At 33.5% G+C, this 19197-nt stretch overlaps 1 protein-coding gene and 1 long non-coding RNA gene across 2 annotated transcripts; both read left to right on the top strand.

Moving 5' to 3' along the window:
• Window positions 1-1885: 1885 nt before the first annotated feature.
• On the top strand, window positions 1886-9583 carry LOC101888856 (protein transport protein Sec24A). The gene is made up of 15 exons (XM_005191988.4): window positions 1886-2189; window positions 3733-4505; window positions 4565-5316; window positions 5421-5523; window positions 5590-5716; window positions 5813-5922; window positions 5996-6227; window positions 6492-6649; window positions 6712-6937; window positions 6998-7251; window positions 7315-7683; window positions 7888-8117; window positions 8184-8281; window positions 8350-8488; window positions 8559-9583. The coding sequence occupies exons 2-15, from the start codon at window positions 3774-3776 to the stop codon at window positions 8668-8670; spliced, it is 3642 nt and encodes a 1213-aa protein (XP_005192045.2). The 5' UTR covers window positions 1886-2189; window positions 3733-3773; the 3' UTR covers window positions 8671-9583.
• An 8299-nt stretch (window positions 9584-17882) lies between these two features.
• LOC131801572 (uncharacterized) lies at window positions 17883-18961 on the top strand. Its single transcript, XR_009341861.1, has 3 exons — window positions 17883-17897; window positions 18122-18656; window positions 18758-18961. It is a non-coding gene; the product is annotated as an uncharacterized LOC131801572 (long non-coding RNA).
• The last annotated feature ends 236 nt before the right edge of the window (window positions 18962-19197 follow it).

Here is a 19197-nt window from a genome sequence, read left to right as displayed (position 1 = left end):
CGAAGCGGGAATCCTTTATTTGGTAAGATTATTAGTATACTATAATTATAAAAAATTGTGGTAAAGCTTAATTTCACATTTCAGTCCTGACCATACCTATAAAGGCCAAAATTTGTTTAAATTTGTTATTTTTCCTTCTATAAATATAAAAGTTTCATTTGATTTGCAAAAAGATTCATTTCGGTTGCAAATTTTTATTGATCATTAATATCTATGTTTTTATAACATTATTTCTTAAATTTCCAGCTTCCATAAAAAAGTTTGAAAAAGTTTTTAAAGGTCTTTCCTCCAAAAGACACCATTTTATAACCTCCTAAACGGAAACGAGGGTATATTAAATTTGTTATTCCCCATAAAGTATATACAATCAGAACAAAGTTGATTTAATGATGTCCACCCCCTCTGTCTATTGAAATCACGATATTTAGATTTGATGAAGAGCTTGGAAAATTCGCACAACATTGTATTGTGTCTAGGATGTTTGGTATTGAAGTCCATAATCTCCATAATAAATAAAGCTGCGAAGCTGGAATCATTTCTATATCAACTATAAAACATTGCAGTAAAGCTTAATTTTGTATTTCAGTCCTGCCCATACCTATAAAAGCCAACAATTTGTTTAAATTTATCTTTTTAGCGTTGAGCATTTAGAAATTTAATAATATGGAAATATTTAATATCAAATCAATAACGAACCATTTGTTATTACAATAATTGAAAATTTAAGTAATAATATAAAAATGTAGATATTAATAATCAATAAAAATTTATCTTTAACTATATATTAGTTAATATTAGTTGATATAATTTTGAACCTACTAAAATTAAAAATGTTTTGGTATTTTCCTTCTATAAATCTAAAAGTTTCATTTGATTTGCAAAAACTTTCATTTCGATTGAAAATGCTATATATAAATATATATATATATATATATTTTTTTTTTTTTTTTTGATTTTGGTGAAGCAATTCATTTAACATAAGGTTTTATTTTCATTTTATTCTTGCTGCTCTCCTTCATCTCCTTTATTTATTTTGGAAATTGCAGACGTAATTGTTTTTGGCTCAAATTAATTTGTGCGTGCTTCCTTTCTGTTTATAGCACACAATTTGTTTTGTTCTGACAAATCAGCTGATTGCTTGCAAGTTGTTTAATTTTTTTTAATTTCTTGCAAAAAAGATTAAAGCTACCATACTCTCCCAGAAAGAAGCTACTGTACAATTCCTGCAGTAAAAGTAACCAGACGAACCTATTAATTCGCCTATTGCGTGACCTGATCATAGATCTTAGCAAAAGAAAAATCAATCAATAAAACCTTATATATACCTTATAATCAGATCCCTTAGTTGTTTGATAATTAATTATTTTTCGGAATATCAATTATTTTATTCAAGTCTTGACAGAATAGTTTTGTTCCTTTATGTGCAAATTACGAGAATTCGTGTTCCACGCTTCGTTCGTTTTTAATGTGCAACTGCTTATGTATCGCCAGGAAGGAAGGAAATTTCCATTTGAATACCATATGCATGGTAAAATTAAGAAGGAAAAGTCATTTCAAAAAGTCATATCCATCTCTGTATTTTCTGTAATTTACCTTGTCAAATTTTACTTCATAGCAAATAGGTTCCCATCTCTGATTTGTATACAATGACATGTTGTCAAATGAAGAATTTTGAAAAAATTGCAAACATATGATTGCCTGACTTTACCTTCTTGATTCTACCATGATTTTATGTTGAATAAAAAATAATATGTTTTCATTGCAGAACCCTTTTTATATTTTTTTGATTGGGCATCACTTATTGTGAGTTCCTATATGTATTTATTTTCGGATTGGGCAGCACTTTTTGCAATATCTTCTTTTAGCCTATTTTCTGAGTGGGCAGCACTTCTCACAATGAGAGCTGAGTTGTCATTTTTTGCTAAATGAAAAAAATAGTTAAGTTCCGAGGAAAAGAATACGACTAATTAAACAAATCAAATTGTTAAAGGACGGTGATAAGTGCAGAAACGAGTGTATATGGTTATTGTGAAGACAGTGATAAAGTACAGCGTTAATCGTCGGTCATAAAAGGGAGGAGACGACACAAGGCAAGGCAACCGAAGTTTTCTCGAACTTTGAAACCTAATTTGTAAAATTACAAGGATTTCCTCCGTATAAAATTACTAAGTGAAGAAAACGTTTTTGAGGTAAATAAGTGAAAGGGGAAAGTAAGATAAATAAAAAAGTGACGTTTTCTTTTTTTCCAACTGTGTTTGAGATCGAAAACTGGACCTTATATATTTGCCTTTGTGAATTTTTTGATGGATGCACATTCCAATTATCGTAATTTCTTTGCTTTTGCTGGCTGATGTCTAGTGACGTGAGTGTGTGTGTATATATACCACCCCATGAATTTGCGTTTCGTACGAGGCAATTACGGGGCCTTTCGTGCCAAAAACAAATGTCAAATTTCAATTAAACATGACCATTATAGGACGCAATCGAAATACAATTGCTGGGAGACCCTTGAATATATTGCCTTAGCGTTATCCAATTCTCGACGATCTTCTAAAAAAATAAGCCATATTAGAGGAGCGATCATTGGGTGTCGTGCCTTGACATCAATGAAAGAAAGTACATACGTGTGAATGAGTTGTGCACACATACGTTCGTTTCTTGTTATAATTGACACTCTCGTTGGGCCGTTGAAATTGAAGTTCGTTTTGTAAATTCTTTGTTGAAGTTCCCAAATGTAGTTCATTACACCCGTATAACTTGTTTCCATTTTTATTTTTTATGCAGTTTTCTATCACGTTTTGTTTGCGTTAGCCACAATACATTCGCGCTGTCTGCTGAGGTGAATCTTCGCTGCTTTATCTGGGTCAATATCAAACGCGCTCTCTGTTTCCGCTTTAACCGAAAAGAGAACACTCTACTTCCGATTTTCTTATTGGAGCTCATCAAAATACTTTGCTCATATTTAAGATATTTTTCATAGATACATTTTTGTTTAAAAGTCTCCTACTGTTTGCGGTTGAGTCGAATATGTAGTAATTTAGTTAAACTGTCAATACCTATATATTAAACATTTAGCGCTACAATCCCATTATTCATTGAAGTTTACATTTAGTTATTTTTAAGGGTAAATTTCCTCCATTTTCATAAAAGCGTACGTTATCGAAATCGGAAATTTACGAAGACTCTTTATGTTTTAAAAATACCGTCTTAAGTTATTTCGCTCGTAATTTTTAAGGTGAATTGTTGTATAGGAAAGGAGTAAGAGAGAATCTTTTCTGTTTGCTTTTTTGCAAAATAAAATTCCTATGAACAATGTGCTTAACCACATACTTTTTCAGAAGTAAACATTTTCCCAATCATTTTGCTTTCCCTCTTATTCCCATATTTGACATTTCTCCAAATAACAATTTTAAATTAAGATTTCGCTGCCAATGTCAGTCAATGACTCTCCGCCTTCTTGAATAGATAAACTTAGCAAGAGTACAAGTATAGGTAGCACACGTCTTAAAATTTCACGTATTGATAAGACAGTGCCCACAGTCGGCGTACAATGTGCTTGCCATGTAGGTACTCTTGATAAACAACAAACACAATATCTCCAAAAATATGATTGTAATTTGCAAGGTCACGGCTATTTAATGTAATGATAAGATAGACTGTTCATATTTATGTTCACCGTCATTTTTAGAATACTCAAAAAGTGCCTACTAAAGCGTTCATTTCTGTTTTCAGACTCTCCAAAAGTTCTATGTTTAATTAAAAAATAAACGAAAATGTCGTCATATGCCAATTCAAATTATGGACCACCACAAAATATGGGACAATATAATGCTGTTAACGGCATGCCACCTCTGGGATCAACCCAAATTCCACAGCAACCGCAACAGCAGCAACAACAAATGTCACAACCGATGCAGCAAAAACAGCAACAATTTCCTGGAATGCCCGTTCCACCGGCTACCTTAAACACCAATTTGAGTAAATTTATGCCACCTTCGATGACAGCAAGTGGGACTCCAGGAAACTTTGCACCTTCACCAAACACCAACGGCCCGCAAAGAATGCCTTCGAGTCAACCCCCAATAGCCAGTAATTTACCACCCCATATGAGACCACCAGGCGCAATGAATGGACCGACCCATGGGTCAAATTCAATTTCAAATGGTGGTGGCGCCGGTGTCAATGCAACTGCAAGTGCTAATTCTTCAAGGACAGCTTCCCCTTCCATTCAATTAACACAACAGCAGCACCAATACGTTCCAACGTCATCCTCAAATTCGGGAAGCATACCACCGGCGTCACATCCTCCAATCGCCCCAGCTTCTACGCCCGGCATGAATCAATTGAATAGCAGTATGCAAAACTTAAATATGAACCGAATTAACGGCACAGCTCTGCCACCTACTACTGTGTCAGCATCTCAATCAATGCCAATGGCTGGAAAAGATGTGTCTACAGTTTCTGTACCAAATGCACAGGCCCAACCAGTAATGAATAATTTCCCGGTAAGTACGAAAAACATTAAAAATAACAACTAACTTTTTATGGTTGTCCATCGTTACAGGCAAACTTTAAAACATCTGCTTTAAATACACAGCATGTCGGGATGGGTTCGCCAAATCCAAGTCAAAACACCACTGCTAACCTTAGCAATCGTCCTCCCCAACCGCAACAGCCATTGGGCCAACCACTCCGACCTCCAATTAGCACTTATAACACTTCCTCATCAACACCAATGACGTATCAACAGAGTCCATCGCAAAATGCCAATTATCCCAATAGCAATGTTGGTGGTCCACCTATTAGTGGATCGATTCCCCGACCTCCAACAAATAGTGGCAATGTACTACAAAATCAGCTAAACAATAATCAGCCAACACCACATATACAAGCTAACGCATCACAGCAACCGATGGGACAACGAAAACCTATGTATCCAAATCAACAACTGCCTCCCCCAATGCAGCAGCAACAACAGTCACAACAATTTCAGCAGCAGCCACAGCAAGCTTATTCTGCAGCTTACAATTATTCTCAGCAACAAATGACTGGCCCCCCTCAGCCCACAGGCATGTTTAATGGTCAGCCCAATAGTGGCCCTTTGCAATATCAAAATCAGAATCAGGCGTATCAGCAACAACAGCAAACTCCTCAATATCCTGCGGGTAGTGTTGTACACCAGGGCTTTAACCGTTTGTGGGGACAAGATACAATTGATTTAATGCAAAATCGTCACATTTTGTCACCCGCTACATTGGCACCACCTAAAATAGTTCTGCATAATCAGTTCCATGAATCCATAAACTGTAATCCCAAGTACGTAGCCTAACTGTGATATTTATCTTTATGTCTCTATATTATATTTATTTTGTTTTTTTTTTTTTTTTAATTCTTTTATTTTAAAAATTCTTTTTTTTTAGTATAATGCGTTGTACATTAGCCAAGATTCCAGAAAGCAATTCATTATTGCAAAAATCTCGGCTACCACTTGGAATTGTAATTCATCCATTCCGTGATATAAATGTAAGTATAACGAGAACATTGTCATAAATCAACTTTAATTTCCTTTACTTCTTATCTATTGAACAGAGCCTACCAGTAATCCAGTGTCCGAATATAGTTCGTTGTCGTTTGTGCAGAACATATATAAATCCGTTTGTTTATTTTGTCGACAGTAAAATGTGGAAATGCAATCTGTGCTATAGAGTTAATGAGCGTAAGTTTCTAAAACCGTTCCAATCTGTATTTGTTATTTGTTGCAAAGAACTGTACGCTTATGTAAAACGATATGTATATGCTTTTTCGCTTTTAGTACCCGAAGATTTTCAATTTGATCCCGCTACGAAAACCTATGGCGATGTTACTCGTCGCCCGGAAGTTCGTTCAAGTACAATCGAGTTTATAGCTCCTTCGGAATATATGGTAACTATTTAAACTTACATTATTCTATTGAGTGTTGTCAATAATTTTAATCTTATTTATTTACAATTTGCAGTTGCGACCCCCACAACCAGCAATATACCTATTCCTTTTCGACGTTTCCATAATTGCTCAACAATGTGGTTATTTGGAGAATGTGTGTGCGTTGTTAACGAAACATTTGGATGATATGCCTGGCGATGCTCGTACCCAAGTTGGTTTTATTGCGTACAACAGCAACGTTCACTTTTATAGTATGGCAGAGGGCTACAATCAACCCCATGAAATGACATTATTAGATATTGATGGTAAATATTTTGAGTTCATCACCACTAATAACATAACTGTAGGCCTATTATGTAACTTTTAACTACTCTGGTTATTGTTAAAGATTCTTTTGTTATTGTGTCTAACACAAAAGTATTTTTTGGAAAATAAACAGTAAAGTTGTTAAAAAGTTACAGAATAGGGCCCCTGGTCTAGTAGCTAAGATCTCCAAGATCATCCAGTTGAACTTAACACTCATTCTATTCATAAAGCCTGCTTACCTTTAATATGTATTTATATTTCAGATCCATTTTTGCCACGGCCTGATAATTTATTGGTCAATCTAAAGGAATGTAAAGAACTTGTGAAGGATTTGCTAAATCAGTTGCCAACTCGTTTTGCAGACACACATGATCCTGGATCAGCATTGGGCGCTGCTTTACAAGTAGCCTTCAAACTAATGGTATATTTTCCTTCGCTTTTGATTCACGTTGATTTTATATTAATTGGAAAATAACTTTTCAGCAAGCTTCGGGTGGTCGTATAACCGTTTTCCAAACGTGCCTTCCTAATAAAGGGCCTGGTGCATTAGAGCCTCGCGAAGATCCCAACAACCGTTCGGCGAAGGATGTCGCCCATTTAAATCCAGCCACAGATTTTTACAAACGATATGCTTTGGAATGCTCCGGCTATCAAATTGCTTGTGATTTATTCCTTCTAAATCAACAATATAGTGACATAGCTACAATATGTATGTCTACACATTCAATGACTACAAATCAACCTAATAAATTTCTTTTGTATTTCATAGCTGGCATTAGCAAACATAGCGGTGGTTGTGTTCATCATTTTCCGCTGTATCAAAAGACCAAGGCACATTTGGTGGATTCGTTGAAACATTGCTTTAAGCGTTATTTGGTGCGCAAGATTGGCTTTGAAGCTGTAATGCGTATACGATGTACTAGGGGTCTTCAGGTACACACATTCCATGGCAATTTCTTTGTACGCTCTACAGACTTACTGTCGTTGCCCAATGTTAATCCAGATGCTGGATATGGTATGCAGGTATGTCTTGTTTGGTAGTTAGTTATGTAGTCCATATTGATTGTTTTAATTGGAAATTTGTAGATTTCGTACGAGGAAAGTTTAACGGACGTCAAAACCATATGCTTCCAAGCGGCTTTGCTTTATACGAACAGCGAAGGAGAACGTCGCATTCGAGTTCATACAATGTGTCTGCCAGTTACAGCTTCATTGCCCGAAGTAATGCATGCCGCTGACACCGAAGCGATTATAGGATTGCTATCCAAAATGGCTGTTGATCGGTCCATAACTTCTAATATAGCGGACGCCCGGGAAGCATTCATTAATGCAACAGTTGATATATTGAATGCATTTAAAATTGCACAAAATTTGCCGTCTGGACAGTCGGGCCAACTAATTGCTCCACGCAGTTTGGCTCTGTTGCCTTTGTACATTTCGGCCTTATTGAAACATGTAGGTTATCGGTTATTTTTCAGAATTTGCATATTTGAAAAATGTTCTTTTTTATTAACCGACAATAGAAGTGTTTCTTATACGTCCTTAAATTTATTACCCTTTTAAATAACTTCGAAGTTTTTAAATAACTTCGAAAGAAAAAAATATGCAAATTCTACGATCTAGTGTCACAAATAATAATTATTTTTACTCTTCTTGTAGCCTGCCTTCCGCGTTGGTACCAGCACGCGCCTTGACGATCGTGTGTATGCCATGGACTGTATGAAATCATTACCATTAGATCAATTGATGAAATTCATTTATCCTGAATTTTACAACATCGATATATTATTTTACCATAACCAAAATGCAAACACCAATGCCGCCGGTGATGCAGATGAGGAAGATGACGATTTGCCTGAGGTACAACGTTTACAGTTATCGGCGGAACAGTAAGTATTATGAGGTATTATTGTTCTTTTTTTCTTTGATTACATGTTTCGCATTTTCTCTAATAGCTTGGATTCGCGCTCAATATTCTTAATGGATTGTGGTACATTGATAATAATATATGTTGGTCTAAATGTACCAGTTAATATCTTGGAAAGCGTATTTGGTACGTACATAGACTGAAAATGCCATTAGCCTGGTTTTAAATATTTTTTACGAATTTTATTTTTTTAGGTATAAAAACAACCGCTGAATTGCCAGATTATTACTATGGTCTGCCAAGTGTAAATAGTACAGAAAATGATGCACTCAAACGTTTCATAATGAAATTAAATGATGAAAAACCCTATCCCCCCATTGTACAGATCATAAGGTAATGAAATGCATGAACATATCCCACAACTACACTTTCTAACGTACATTTATTTTTCTTTTTATTACAGGGATACAAGTACGGCCAAACCACAACTAATTGAAAAGTTAGTCGACGATAGAAGTGAATCTAGTTTATCATACTATGAATTCTTGCAACACATACGGACTCAGGTTAAATAGTAATTTAATAATCGATGATAAGTTCAAATTATAAAGAAAATATTGATGATAAATCATAAAATATTCAACATAAAGTCGGGTTAATATAATTTTTATCGTGCGATCTATGCTTCGTGATTTATATAAGAGAAGAAAGTTTGGCCAATATGTATTGTTATCATTACATCGATAACTACCCAATTGGTATAACATACACATATAGAAATTGCATTGAGATTACCAAGCTAGGTAGTTGGTCAGTTGTAGCTACGACTACCTATGAACTTTTGCATGTTAATTTATATTCATTTCTTGAATATATTAGATTTATTAACTAAAGAGCTAGACCCGTAATATATGACAATAGAAAAATGGTGTCATCGTTATGCGGTACTTCAGTAAAGAATTTGTGCAATTTTTATGTATAACTTCTCTCGTAGTTAACATTAAAATTAGTGCCCTAGCTTGGGTGCAAAATATTTAAGAATTTTAAAACAAAACCAAGCGTAAGAAAGAATCGTCGTAGGAATTTATTATTTAATTATAACGAACGTTTTATATGTAGTTTAACGTAGCAAAAACCGTATGTGGGGGGTGCTCTAAAAATTAATTGTAATCGTAACGTATTTCTTTACAAGCATAATGGCGAATTAAAAAAGAAGTTTGGAATTAACCTTTTATCGCCTAAATCCTATTTAGGTCCTGTCCCACTCATAAAATTGTTATTATATTATTTGTTATTATTTCTGCATTCTACAAGTAAATATCAAAAAATAAACAATAATTCTAGTTTTGATTATTTAGTCGTTTAGTATACGTTCTCATGTCAATGCTTACATTTAATGGTTTACGCTTTCCTCGGTTGCATTTCGTTTGCTAAAGATTTTTAATTTATTATTTATAAACTGTTTCTAAACTTTTTTTTCCGAAATAATGTCAATATCCTTTCCTGTTGATTTATATCTGTCTATATATAATTTTCATACTCTGGGCTTTAAGCTATTGTGTCGTAGTCTATTTTATTGAAACATTTTACTTTATATTTAAGGTTATCCAAATCATGAAATGCTAAACCCTTTGAGAAATGGTTCTCTTACACGAGATAAAGTTTTATTCTATAAGATAAAAAATAAAAAAACATAAAAACAAAATATGAAAATATTGTTTAAATAGGTATGATTTATCAAATGAGATGAAAATTCTACAAAATAAATATAAACTACTTTTATTGTGGATAAAATATAACTTCATACGAAATAATTAGAAATAAATATCGACGTATTATTATATAATCGTGCATATTTTTAGAGAGTTTACTTTTTTTAATGAGAGTCATGTAAGTATGGAATAGATCGTTTGAACATACCTTCTCAGTAAAAAATTGACCAATTACAGTGTAGTGGAAATAAACCCTCTTTTGGATGTTGTAAGTTTAAAAGTCATCGTCGGCAAACCAAGAGAAAGTTATAAAATACAATTAGTTGACCGCTTACGAAAACAGACAGTAAATTTCAATATGGCCATACGGGTTGCGAATTCAGAACTTAGTCTTCTCTTGTTAAATTTTCTATTTTATTTATTTTTTCTTTTGCTAAAAGAATGCACTGAAGTATGATTCCTAGGTCCAGTATTTGAGCGGTGCATGTCACTTCTGTTATTAGGAATTTTCTATACAAAATTATAAAAAAAAGTGCAGTTATAAAGGCGTAATTGACAATTGTGTTCTTCGCTCTTTTTCCATTTTTATAAAGTTATCAAATGCTTTATTAAATATAACATGCCCTCGGTCATTTTAATCTCAAATTTTGCTTTTTTATAATGGTCTAATTAAGTCTAATACGCCGGAGGGAATTCTCCGTACAATATACATTTTCCCGACCTTATGTAATAGAAGGAGCTAATCATTATTCATATTTGCTGATGATGTAACGCAGCTTTTTAATTCTGAAGCAAATAACATGGATTGTTTAAAAAAAGAAAAGTAGATTCCTGCTTAAATGGTATCCTAAGAATTATAAATCTTTACATATTAACTAGTGGAAATCGAAAATTATTATTTTTGCTTCTCATGAATAGAATATTGAGATTTTTATAGGAGATTCTAGGGTTGTTTTTGTTTATAGACATAGGTGTTTGGGAGTAATTTTGGATAATAAGTTAAATTTTGGATACCATATTGATACCATATTTAATTTTACGTAAATTGTATTCTACCAGCATTTATTTACCCTTATGGTTTAGGATTGCTCGAGCACTTATTATGCCGCATATGTTGTATGCATTAGAAATTATTTCTGTAACATCAGAACATAATTTTCACAAATTTGAACTAATTTTGAATATGATTGTAAAATTTGTTTATAATGTTCATATTCGATAGCATATATCTGAAATTTTTATATTTTTTTTAGGATCTTCATGGCGAAAATATGTGAATTTAATATAATTTTGTTATTTAATTTTATGTTGTACGTGTTGCGTGATGTTGAAACTACCTCCCAATTGGAATATATCCCTCCAATGGGAATATATCCCATTAAAACAACGCATTCCGCTTAAAATTAAGCGAACATTTTTCTGAAATTTAATTATATTTTAATACATATTTTGTTGCTAACGGACCATAGAACATTTCTTTCATCAACATGTGTTTTTTTTAAGTAGATCAGGGGGGTTACTATGTAACTCGTTTCGAAAGTAAAATATTTCGGATGCGAATTTTTCCTACCAACTAACTCGAATTCGCAAACCCATTTCCTACTTTCGGATTGCCATATCCGAGTATAGAATAATCATACTCTACTTTCGGATTGGAATCACTATGTACTTCGAATTTAGAAGTGAAAATAGTTCGAAAGGTCACATTTCTACTCGTTTGATATTAATTTAACGGATACGAATAAAATCGGGAAAAAAAAGTTGTTGAAATTCAAACAACTGCATAAAACACTGAAAAATGAAAAACTTTCGAGGGTATTGAACCATTAGCTAAAGAGTACTCAATAACGTATTCTATAAATAATAAAGTGGTTTGAACCGTTATATGGGGGCCATACCAAAACGAAAACCCATAGAGGTTTTTTTATGTTTTGTGAGTGTTAAATACCACATGTGTAACAATTATGCAGAAAATGCTCGAAATTCCGATTATCGGTGGGTGTCGTTATATAGTAACCGTGAACCCATATGGACAATGTTCTAGAACCGAATTTTACCGTACCGAATTTTAAATAAATTCGATAGAAAATATGGACTAAATCGTAAAAAATGAGGAATATCAGTAGGAACATGGGTGCTATATATACGTGGACGTGGACCTATACAGACTTTGTTCTGCTATAATAGGTAAAACCTCTTGCAAACTTATAATACCATATTTGGAAAAATTCCGTTGAAAAGTATCATATATATATAAAGAGCTACCGTTATAACATGGTAAAATTAAGAAGGTAAAGTCATGCAATCATACGACAACAACTTTTTTCAAAATTATTCATTTGACAACATCTCATTGTAAAAATGTATATTTACAAATCCATTGCATACACACAAATCAGAGGTGGAACCTATTTTCTATGCATAAATAAATGTTGAACCATAAAGAAATGTATACTCAAACAGAGTACATATGTACATCATTAATTCAATTTACGTACAAAACCGTTCAGAGAAGATTATCAGGCATGTTACAGAAACGCATTCCAATCGAAAGCGGTATTAATTCCGTGGGATAACTTTAAAATACTCTTAAACACTTTCAAGTAATACAAATATACAATTAAATTTACATTTGTTACCCTTTTATTTAAAATAAATCGATAAAAGTAATTGTTTCTCAATTGACGAAACCAATTAATAAAACATTTTTACCACAAAAATTTTTCTTAATATTGTGTTTATTACTTTGCGCTTCAATTACAGAAACAATCGAAACTAACGGGATTGTGTAAAAATTAACAAAATTGAGTTTCTTTTCACAAAAACAAAAAACTTTTCTCAATCAGAATATTTTTTACAATTTCCACTTCCAATCATACACGCATGTCACAGAATCGAGTCGGAATGGTTTGAATTCCGCAATTCAAAATCGATCGTTTTGCTTTAACTTCTTCAGATTCCGTACGATTTGATGAACTACGAAAATCTCATTCAGTGTAAATATGGCAACATTGAAGGAATAGGTTGCATGGTAGATGCATGGTACAATGAAGAGAAGGTAGGTCAATTTTGAAAAAATTGCAAGTATAGAGGTCTACCTGTTTGGCTTGTAATGTCAGAATTACTATCAAAACAATAAAAAAGCAAACAACTTGTTGCATTGATTTTGAATAAATAATTTAAAACCGCGAAAACTGAATGTATGGTCAACATTTCTTTTCAATATCATGTTCTATATATCTCTTATGGTTTATTTCGCGACAAAAACGGTAGATTTTGTCTATGCATTCGTTGCAATAAGCATTTTAAAAACACCCGAATTTGAATATTTTCTGAACAATTGTTTATTATTGAAAAGAAGACACACACATAAGAAAATGAAGTTGACATATTAAGCCAAAAAAATAAAAAAAAATTAAATCATATGGTAGTTCTGCCCTACCTTGAATTCATTGTACCATGTGTTTTCTTATAGTACGTCAGAAAGAAGCTATCATAATTCGCGTTTTTCAAAAATTTTTGCAAATTTAAATAATTTTTCATTTAAAATGTTCAATTCTAAAATTGGTTTGACAGTTCATTGTCCCAGCAGCTGTGTCGACGCGTCTACCTATATTCTTCTAGCATGCAAACATTGATATGTCAAAATTTTTTAAGTGCTTTGTCAAAAATAAGTTGAATTTTATAAGTTTTCTTATGCGACGCAAATCGGAGGTTGTAATGATATGTATTTTTCAACAATTTTTACAAATTTCAATAATTTTTCATTCACGATTTTCAATATCAAAATCGGATTGACAGTTCATTGTCCCAGCAGCTGTGTCGATGCGACTACCTGTATTCTTCTACCATGTAATGAACAAAGAATGGATGAGGACTTGGTAGTATAGGTATATGCATAAACACAGATGCTGGGACAATGAACTGTCGAACCAATTTTGGAATTGAAAATGTTGAATGAAAAATTATTTAGATTTGTAAAAATTGTTGAAAAACGCGAATTATAATATAAGAGAACATATAAAACTTTACTTATATTTGGAAAAAAAAACATTAAAATTTTTTTGACATATCAATGCTCCCAAGCGTTGATGCATCTACCTGTATTCTTCTGCCATGGATGAGGAATAAAAACAAACTACATAATTAGAAAACACTGAAGAAGTGGAAATTGTGAAAAATTGTATGTGCAAAAGTTTTTTGTTTTTTTGTGCGGAAAGAGAACTAGTTTTGTTAATTTTTAAACAATGCTGAAAAAATACGGCGGAGGTAATTCAGAGATGGCTCGGATCCTTTGTCCCACCCCAGTGAATTTGACACTTTAATAACAAGTTTAATTCTAACTTATAAACAAATTCCTGTGCTCGCCCTAATTGTTTTAAACGTTAACATTCCAAAATAAATCTTTTAAAATACGTTTTTGCACAAAAATCCATTTTATGAACTTTTTATACCCTTCAACATGCTATAGAGGTTATATTAAATTTGTCATTCCCTTTGTAACACCTCGACATACTCATGCCAGACCCAAAACACATGTATATATATATTTGATAATCGTAAAATTCTTAGACGACTTAGCGATGTCCGTCTGTCTATCTTTCGAACGAATTGAGATAGAAGGCTATTTGGCACGTTAAGTTCGTAAATGGGCCATGTCGGTCCAAGTTTTCGAATAGCCCCCATATAAAGGTAACTTCCAATATTCAGTATTTTGATGATTTTAGCGACATTATTTATTATTTCAAATGTTGTTTTTGTATAGCCCATGTATAGCGGTACCTCCCAATATTCTTTAGTTTTATGATTTTAGAGACATTATAGATGGGAATTGTTTCAAATTTTGTAATGGATATTTCAACCTACGACAGGCAGGCCCACGTCTTCGTATAAACCGCGTATAATGATACCTCCCTTTATTTGGTATTTTGATGATTTTAGCGACATTATTCACCGGAATTGTTTCAAATTTCGTATTTGAAGTTTGGAATCCATACTACAGCCAATGACAAAAAATTACCTATGCAGGCTCAAAAATAACATTTTTCATTTAGTTGCTTTTTACTTGTTTATTTTGTAATCTTGTAATCTTCTAATCTTTGCTTCAATTTATCATTCGTAAGGTCAGATTGTTTAGTTTTCACAAGTGAAAATTTTTCAAGAAAAAAAAAATGTGGCAACACTTTGTTAACAATGGTTTCGTCAATTGAGAAACAATTAAAATTTGCTAATTATTTTAAATAAAAAGATAAAAATACCTCCCGATCTTCGGTATTTTGATGATTCTCGCCACATTTTTTCACGGATTTCACAAATACCAATTTTTATTTGTAGGTCATAAAGGGTTCTAGCTCCGGTGGCGAACGTTGCATGTATTGGTCCACGTTTTTGCATAACTCCCATATACCGGTCCCTACCAATATTCCGTATTTCATTGCCATATTTCTTCACGGATTTGTCTAAAAAATGGTATTTGTAGTTCATGGTTCCGGTAGCGGAACATAGTATATGTAGGTCCACGTTTTGGTATAACGGTACCTCCCGATATTTGGTATTTTTATGATTTGTGCCATATTTTTTAACGGATTTGTCTAAAAATTGTTACATGTAGGTCATAGTGGGTTCTAGCTCTGGCGGCGAAAACCGATTGTTGACATGAAGCTGCACACAATCGATAATGTGCTTTGAAATTGGACATACCGTTTTGGCTACTGCATGGCCAGCCGAGGGATTTGAATGATCGTTTTGTCATAGCAGAATTTACATCCTTTGGGAAGAAATTATCCATTAACATCATCTGGTTGGTAAACAAACCAATTAACCAAAAGTATTTTTTGTGGAAAAAGGTTTCTAAAATTGTATAATTATAACTTAAGTAAATATGTACAATAAATCATTTAAGATCGTATAAATAAATCATTTAAAAATTGTGCATTGGTGAAACATCACTGCCCATGCCTATATAAAACCGAGATGTAGGACTAATGAGTATTTGTTGCATACGGTATCTTTGTGCATGGGAACGGCTTATGTTTTGTTTGTATTCATTCATTTTTCTTTTTGTAAAAATAATATAAAAACGAACTGCATCAAAATAGGTATGTCTGGTTACTTTCCCTGCAGGAATTGTCCAGCAACTTCTTTCTGAAAGAGTGAGGTAGTTTTATTCTCTTTTGCAAGAAAACTGTGAAAAGTAAACAAACGGAATCCGTGCAAAAACTTGCAAGCTATCAGCTGAGTTGTCAAAACGAAACAAATTGTGCTTGAGTTTTTAAAAATAAATATGTTGTTGTTGCCAAATGGTCTTCCTTAGTCCCATTATTGTTGTTAAAAAAACACGTTTGTTTATTAGTGGAGAACGATGATAATGTTTACCAGAGGGTAAGGCACGGAATACCTAGGTTTCGGAAACAGCTACCAATCCGCATCAGTTCGCTTGTTTTTTGTCTGGGATATTCTCCCCAGGAGTTATTTTAAAAACAACTCCTATGACAAAAAAACTTTTTTACCCAAGTGACGAAATCGTAAGCTCAACGAAGTGGAACCAAAGAATTACATAAAACTAAAATTCTTTTGGAAAACCTTCTAAATCTTACAACCGCACTTATAAACATTTTTATCTTTCTCCACTTGTTATGCTTTCGTTTTACATGAACGAAGTAGCATAACCATGTAAGTTAGTTTTGTCTGTTGCAACAAAAACCCCTTCGTCGACCGCGCCTTGACGCCACTGTTGATTAATACGAGCGCAGAGCGACCTTCGGCTGTTATGGCGGCCCACACCATCACCATGGCCGGCGCTTGAGTTCTGGTGGGCAAGTAAACACAACGAATGTTTTCTCATCGGAGAAAACTAAATTCTGCAGTTCACCACTTTCGGCCAAGCGAAGCAACTCTTTAGCTCTTTTTTCGAATCTATTTTTTTCTTTTGCGGTGTATGTTTTTGCACTTTTTGGAATTTCAATGGCTTAACCCGAGCTAATTTTTCAATATTTGTCGAATGGAATATAGCGATATGTTCAGTTCACGAGCCATTTTTCGGCCACTGCCACGCGAGTTTCGATCAAGTCGCTTCTTTACTTTTCGAACCACTTCTGCTAATGTTGTTATTTTCTTCCGTCCACTTCCAGTATAACGGTAACGAGCGATGGTACGGGACACAAAAGATTTATTCCAATTTAAATGCTGGATTGCTCTAACGATAGCCACTTGTGGTTTTGCAGCCAAATATAAAGAAATCACACTCTCACGCTCGAATTCCATCACGAATAACTTTTTTTCTGGAAAATTCTCACCAAAATGCTTTTGTACGCTTGTAAACAATATAATGAGCTGTCACGGGAATAATTTTAACAGCTGTCGGACGAGTGACTTAGAAATAACAGCAGTCTGCAGTTTTTTTTTCATCTCACCCTGTATAAATGATGAAAACGTTTGTTTGTAATGAATGGACTCAAAAACTGCTGAAAATGTCCAAATATATATATATATATATATATATATATATATATATATATATACATAGGCTATATGCTTTTTTAAAATCATACTTGGAACCGAAGATATAGCATCAGAATTTAGAATTTGTATGCACATATTGGAGCGCGTAGCGGAATTTCGAGCAAAAATAATTTTGTGAAATTATATTAAAATCGGTTAAGACTTGGATATATATATATATTTTCGGCCGATTTCACATATTTTATGCACCGAACACCATATGTAGGTCTGGTTACCATGAAGTTTGGAATAAGTAACGGAATTTAGTACAAAAAAATGCCAAATTATATTTAAATCGGTTGAGGTTCGGATATAGCTTCCATATATATTTTCGGCCGATTTTATAAATTTGGCATATTCCTATTTTCTCATGGTCAGTTGTGCCTGGCATGTTCACACGTTGGTGGACCGGGTGTTTTGTTTGTTTACGCATTAAAGTATTACAATAAATACGTTTTTTTAACCACAAAATATTCGTATATAAAATATTGAATGCATATAAAATTAAAAGGGTTAGCGAAGCGCACCGGATTCAGATAGTTGTTGCATAAAATACTGAACATTTCTGACAGGAAGCGACACAGCCTCAGGTCTGTATTTCTGGAGGGCTATACAATGTATAAAAGAATAAGTCAGTCATTGATTTACTTTTGCGAAAGTTCAAGTTCAATTCTATTACATTTCCGTAATCAGGGTGCATCACCCGTTTACACACACATGCATACATATTTGTTTGTTTAAATACATTTCTTCCTCGGTGAGATGAGAACAACGTCCATCATATTCATATTTACAAATAAACTTTGTGTTCTAGACATTTTCGTTACGTTTACGTCGTTATCAATCAATCTCCAGCCGTTCAATCCATCCACCCATCCACATCGTTCAATCGCTTCATATTCATAAGATTCAATTAAAAGCCAAAACCCTCACAGAATGCTGGTCGTTTGAACACAGATCCCAGACGACGGCAAAGAAAAATATAAAAAAAGCAAGCAAACAATTTCGAAATAAAACAAAAATGTTAAATGTTCTGTGGGCTATGCGTTTATTGCGTCCCTCAATCAGTTGAAAAAGATTACTCAAAGTGTCAACAACGCAGCTCAATTCACCAGCTCCACGCGGTGCATCATTCCGAATTATTGAAAGAAGAACGAAATTGAAAGTCGTCGGTGGTTTCCGAAACGTGACGGTAATACTGATTTCCCAAATTCAATTAGCAAAAAAACACTTCGCCTAAAATAAAACGATGATGTTGCAGCGGCGTATTAATATGGTCACAATCTTCCTAGTTGTCTTGGCTATTATGACGCATCACAGCAATTTTGGCTATGCCGTGCCCATACTTGGTAACTAGAATTTGCATAAAAAGCACCCACACTTAAAAATCTGAAAAGTATGTTTGAGTTCAAATTTTTGTTTTGTTTCCTCCTATTGCCAATTTCTGTAGGACAACAAACTGAATTCGATGACAATTCCAAGATGCAGGGCAGAACAAAGCCGGTGTTGGTGTATTGTGACGAAATCGGAAACCATTTGAATTGCATTTTGTTCTGCAAAAACCTGGGTCACATGTCTGGCCATTGTGGTGGTGATTTTATTTGTAATTGTTTCTAATCAAATATTTATTTAAATAAATGTTGTTAAATAAGAATAGCAAGATGGTATAAAATGCAGGAAACCGCGAAACAATCATATACAAATTTAAAAAACACAAATTCGAAAACGCTTCCTTTCAAATAACAATATACAACTCTGTATTTTCCGTAATTTCCCGTGTCAAATTTAACTTCATTTAAAACAGTTTTTCATTTCAGATACTAACGATTAACGTACCGTTCACACGAAGTCACAAACTTTAAAAATTTTTTCAATCGTTTTGTACTTCAT

This window comes from Musca domestica, unplaced genomic scaffold (assembly GCF_030504385.1).
Source record: "Musca domestica strain aabys unplaced genomic scaffold, Musca_domestica.polishedcontigs.V.1.1 17, whole genome shotgun sequence".
NCBI classification, from domain to species: Eukaryota; Metazoa; Arthropoda; class Insecta; order Diptera; family Muscidae; genus Musca; species Musca domestica.
The sequence above is the reverse complement of the archived record's forward strand: the minus strand, read 5'-3'. Positions and strand labels throughout refer to the sequence as shown.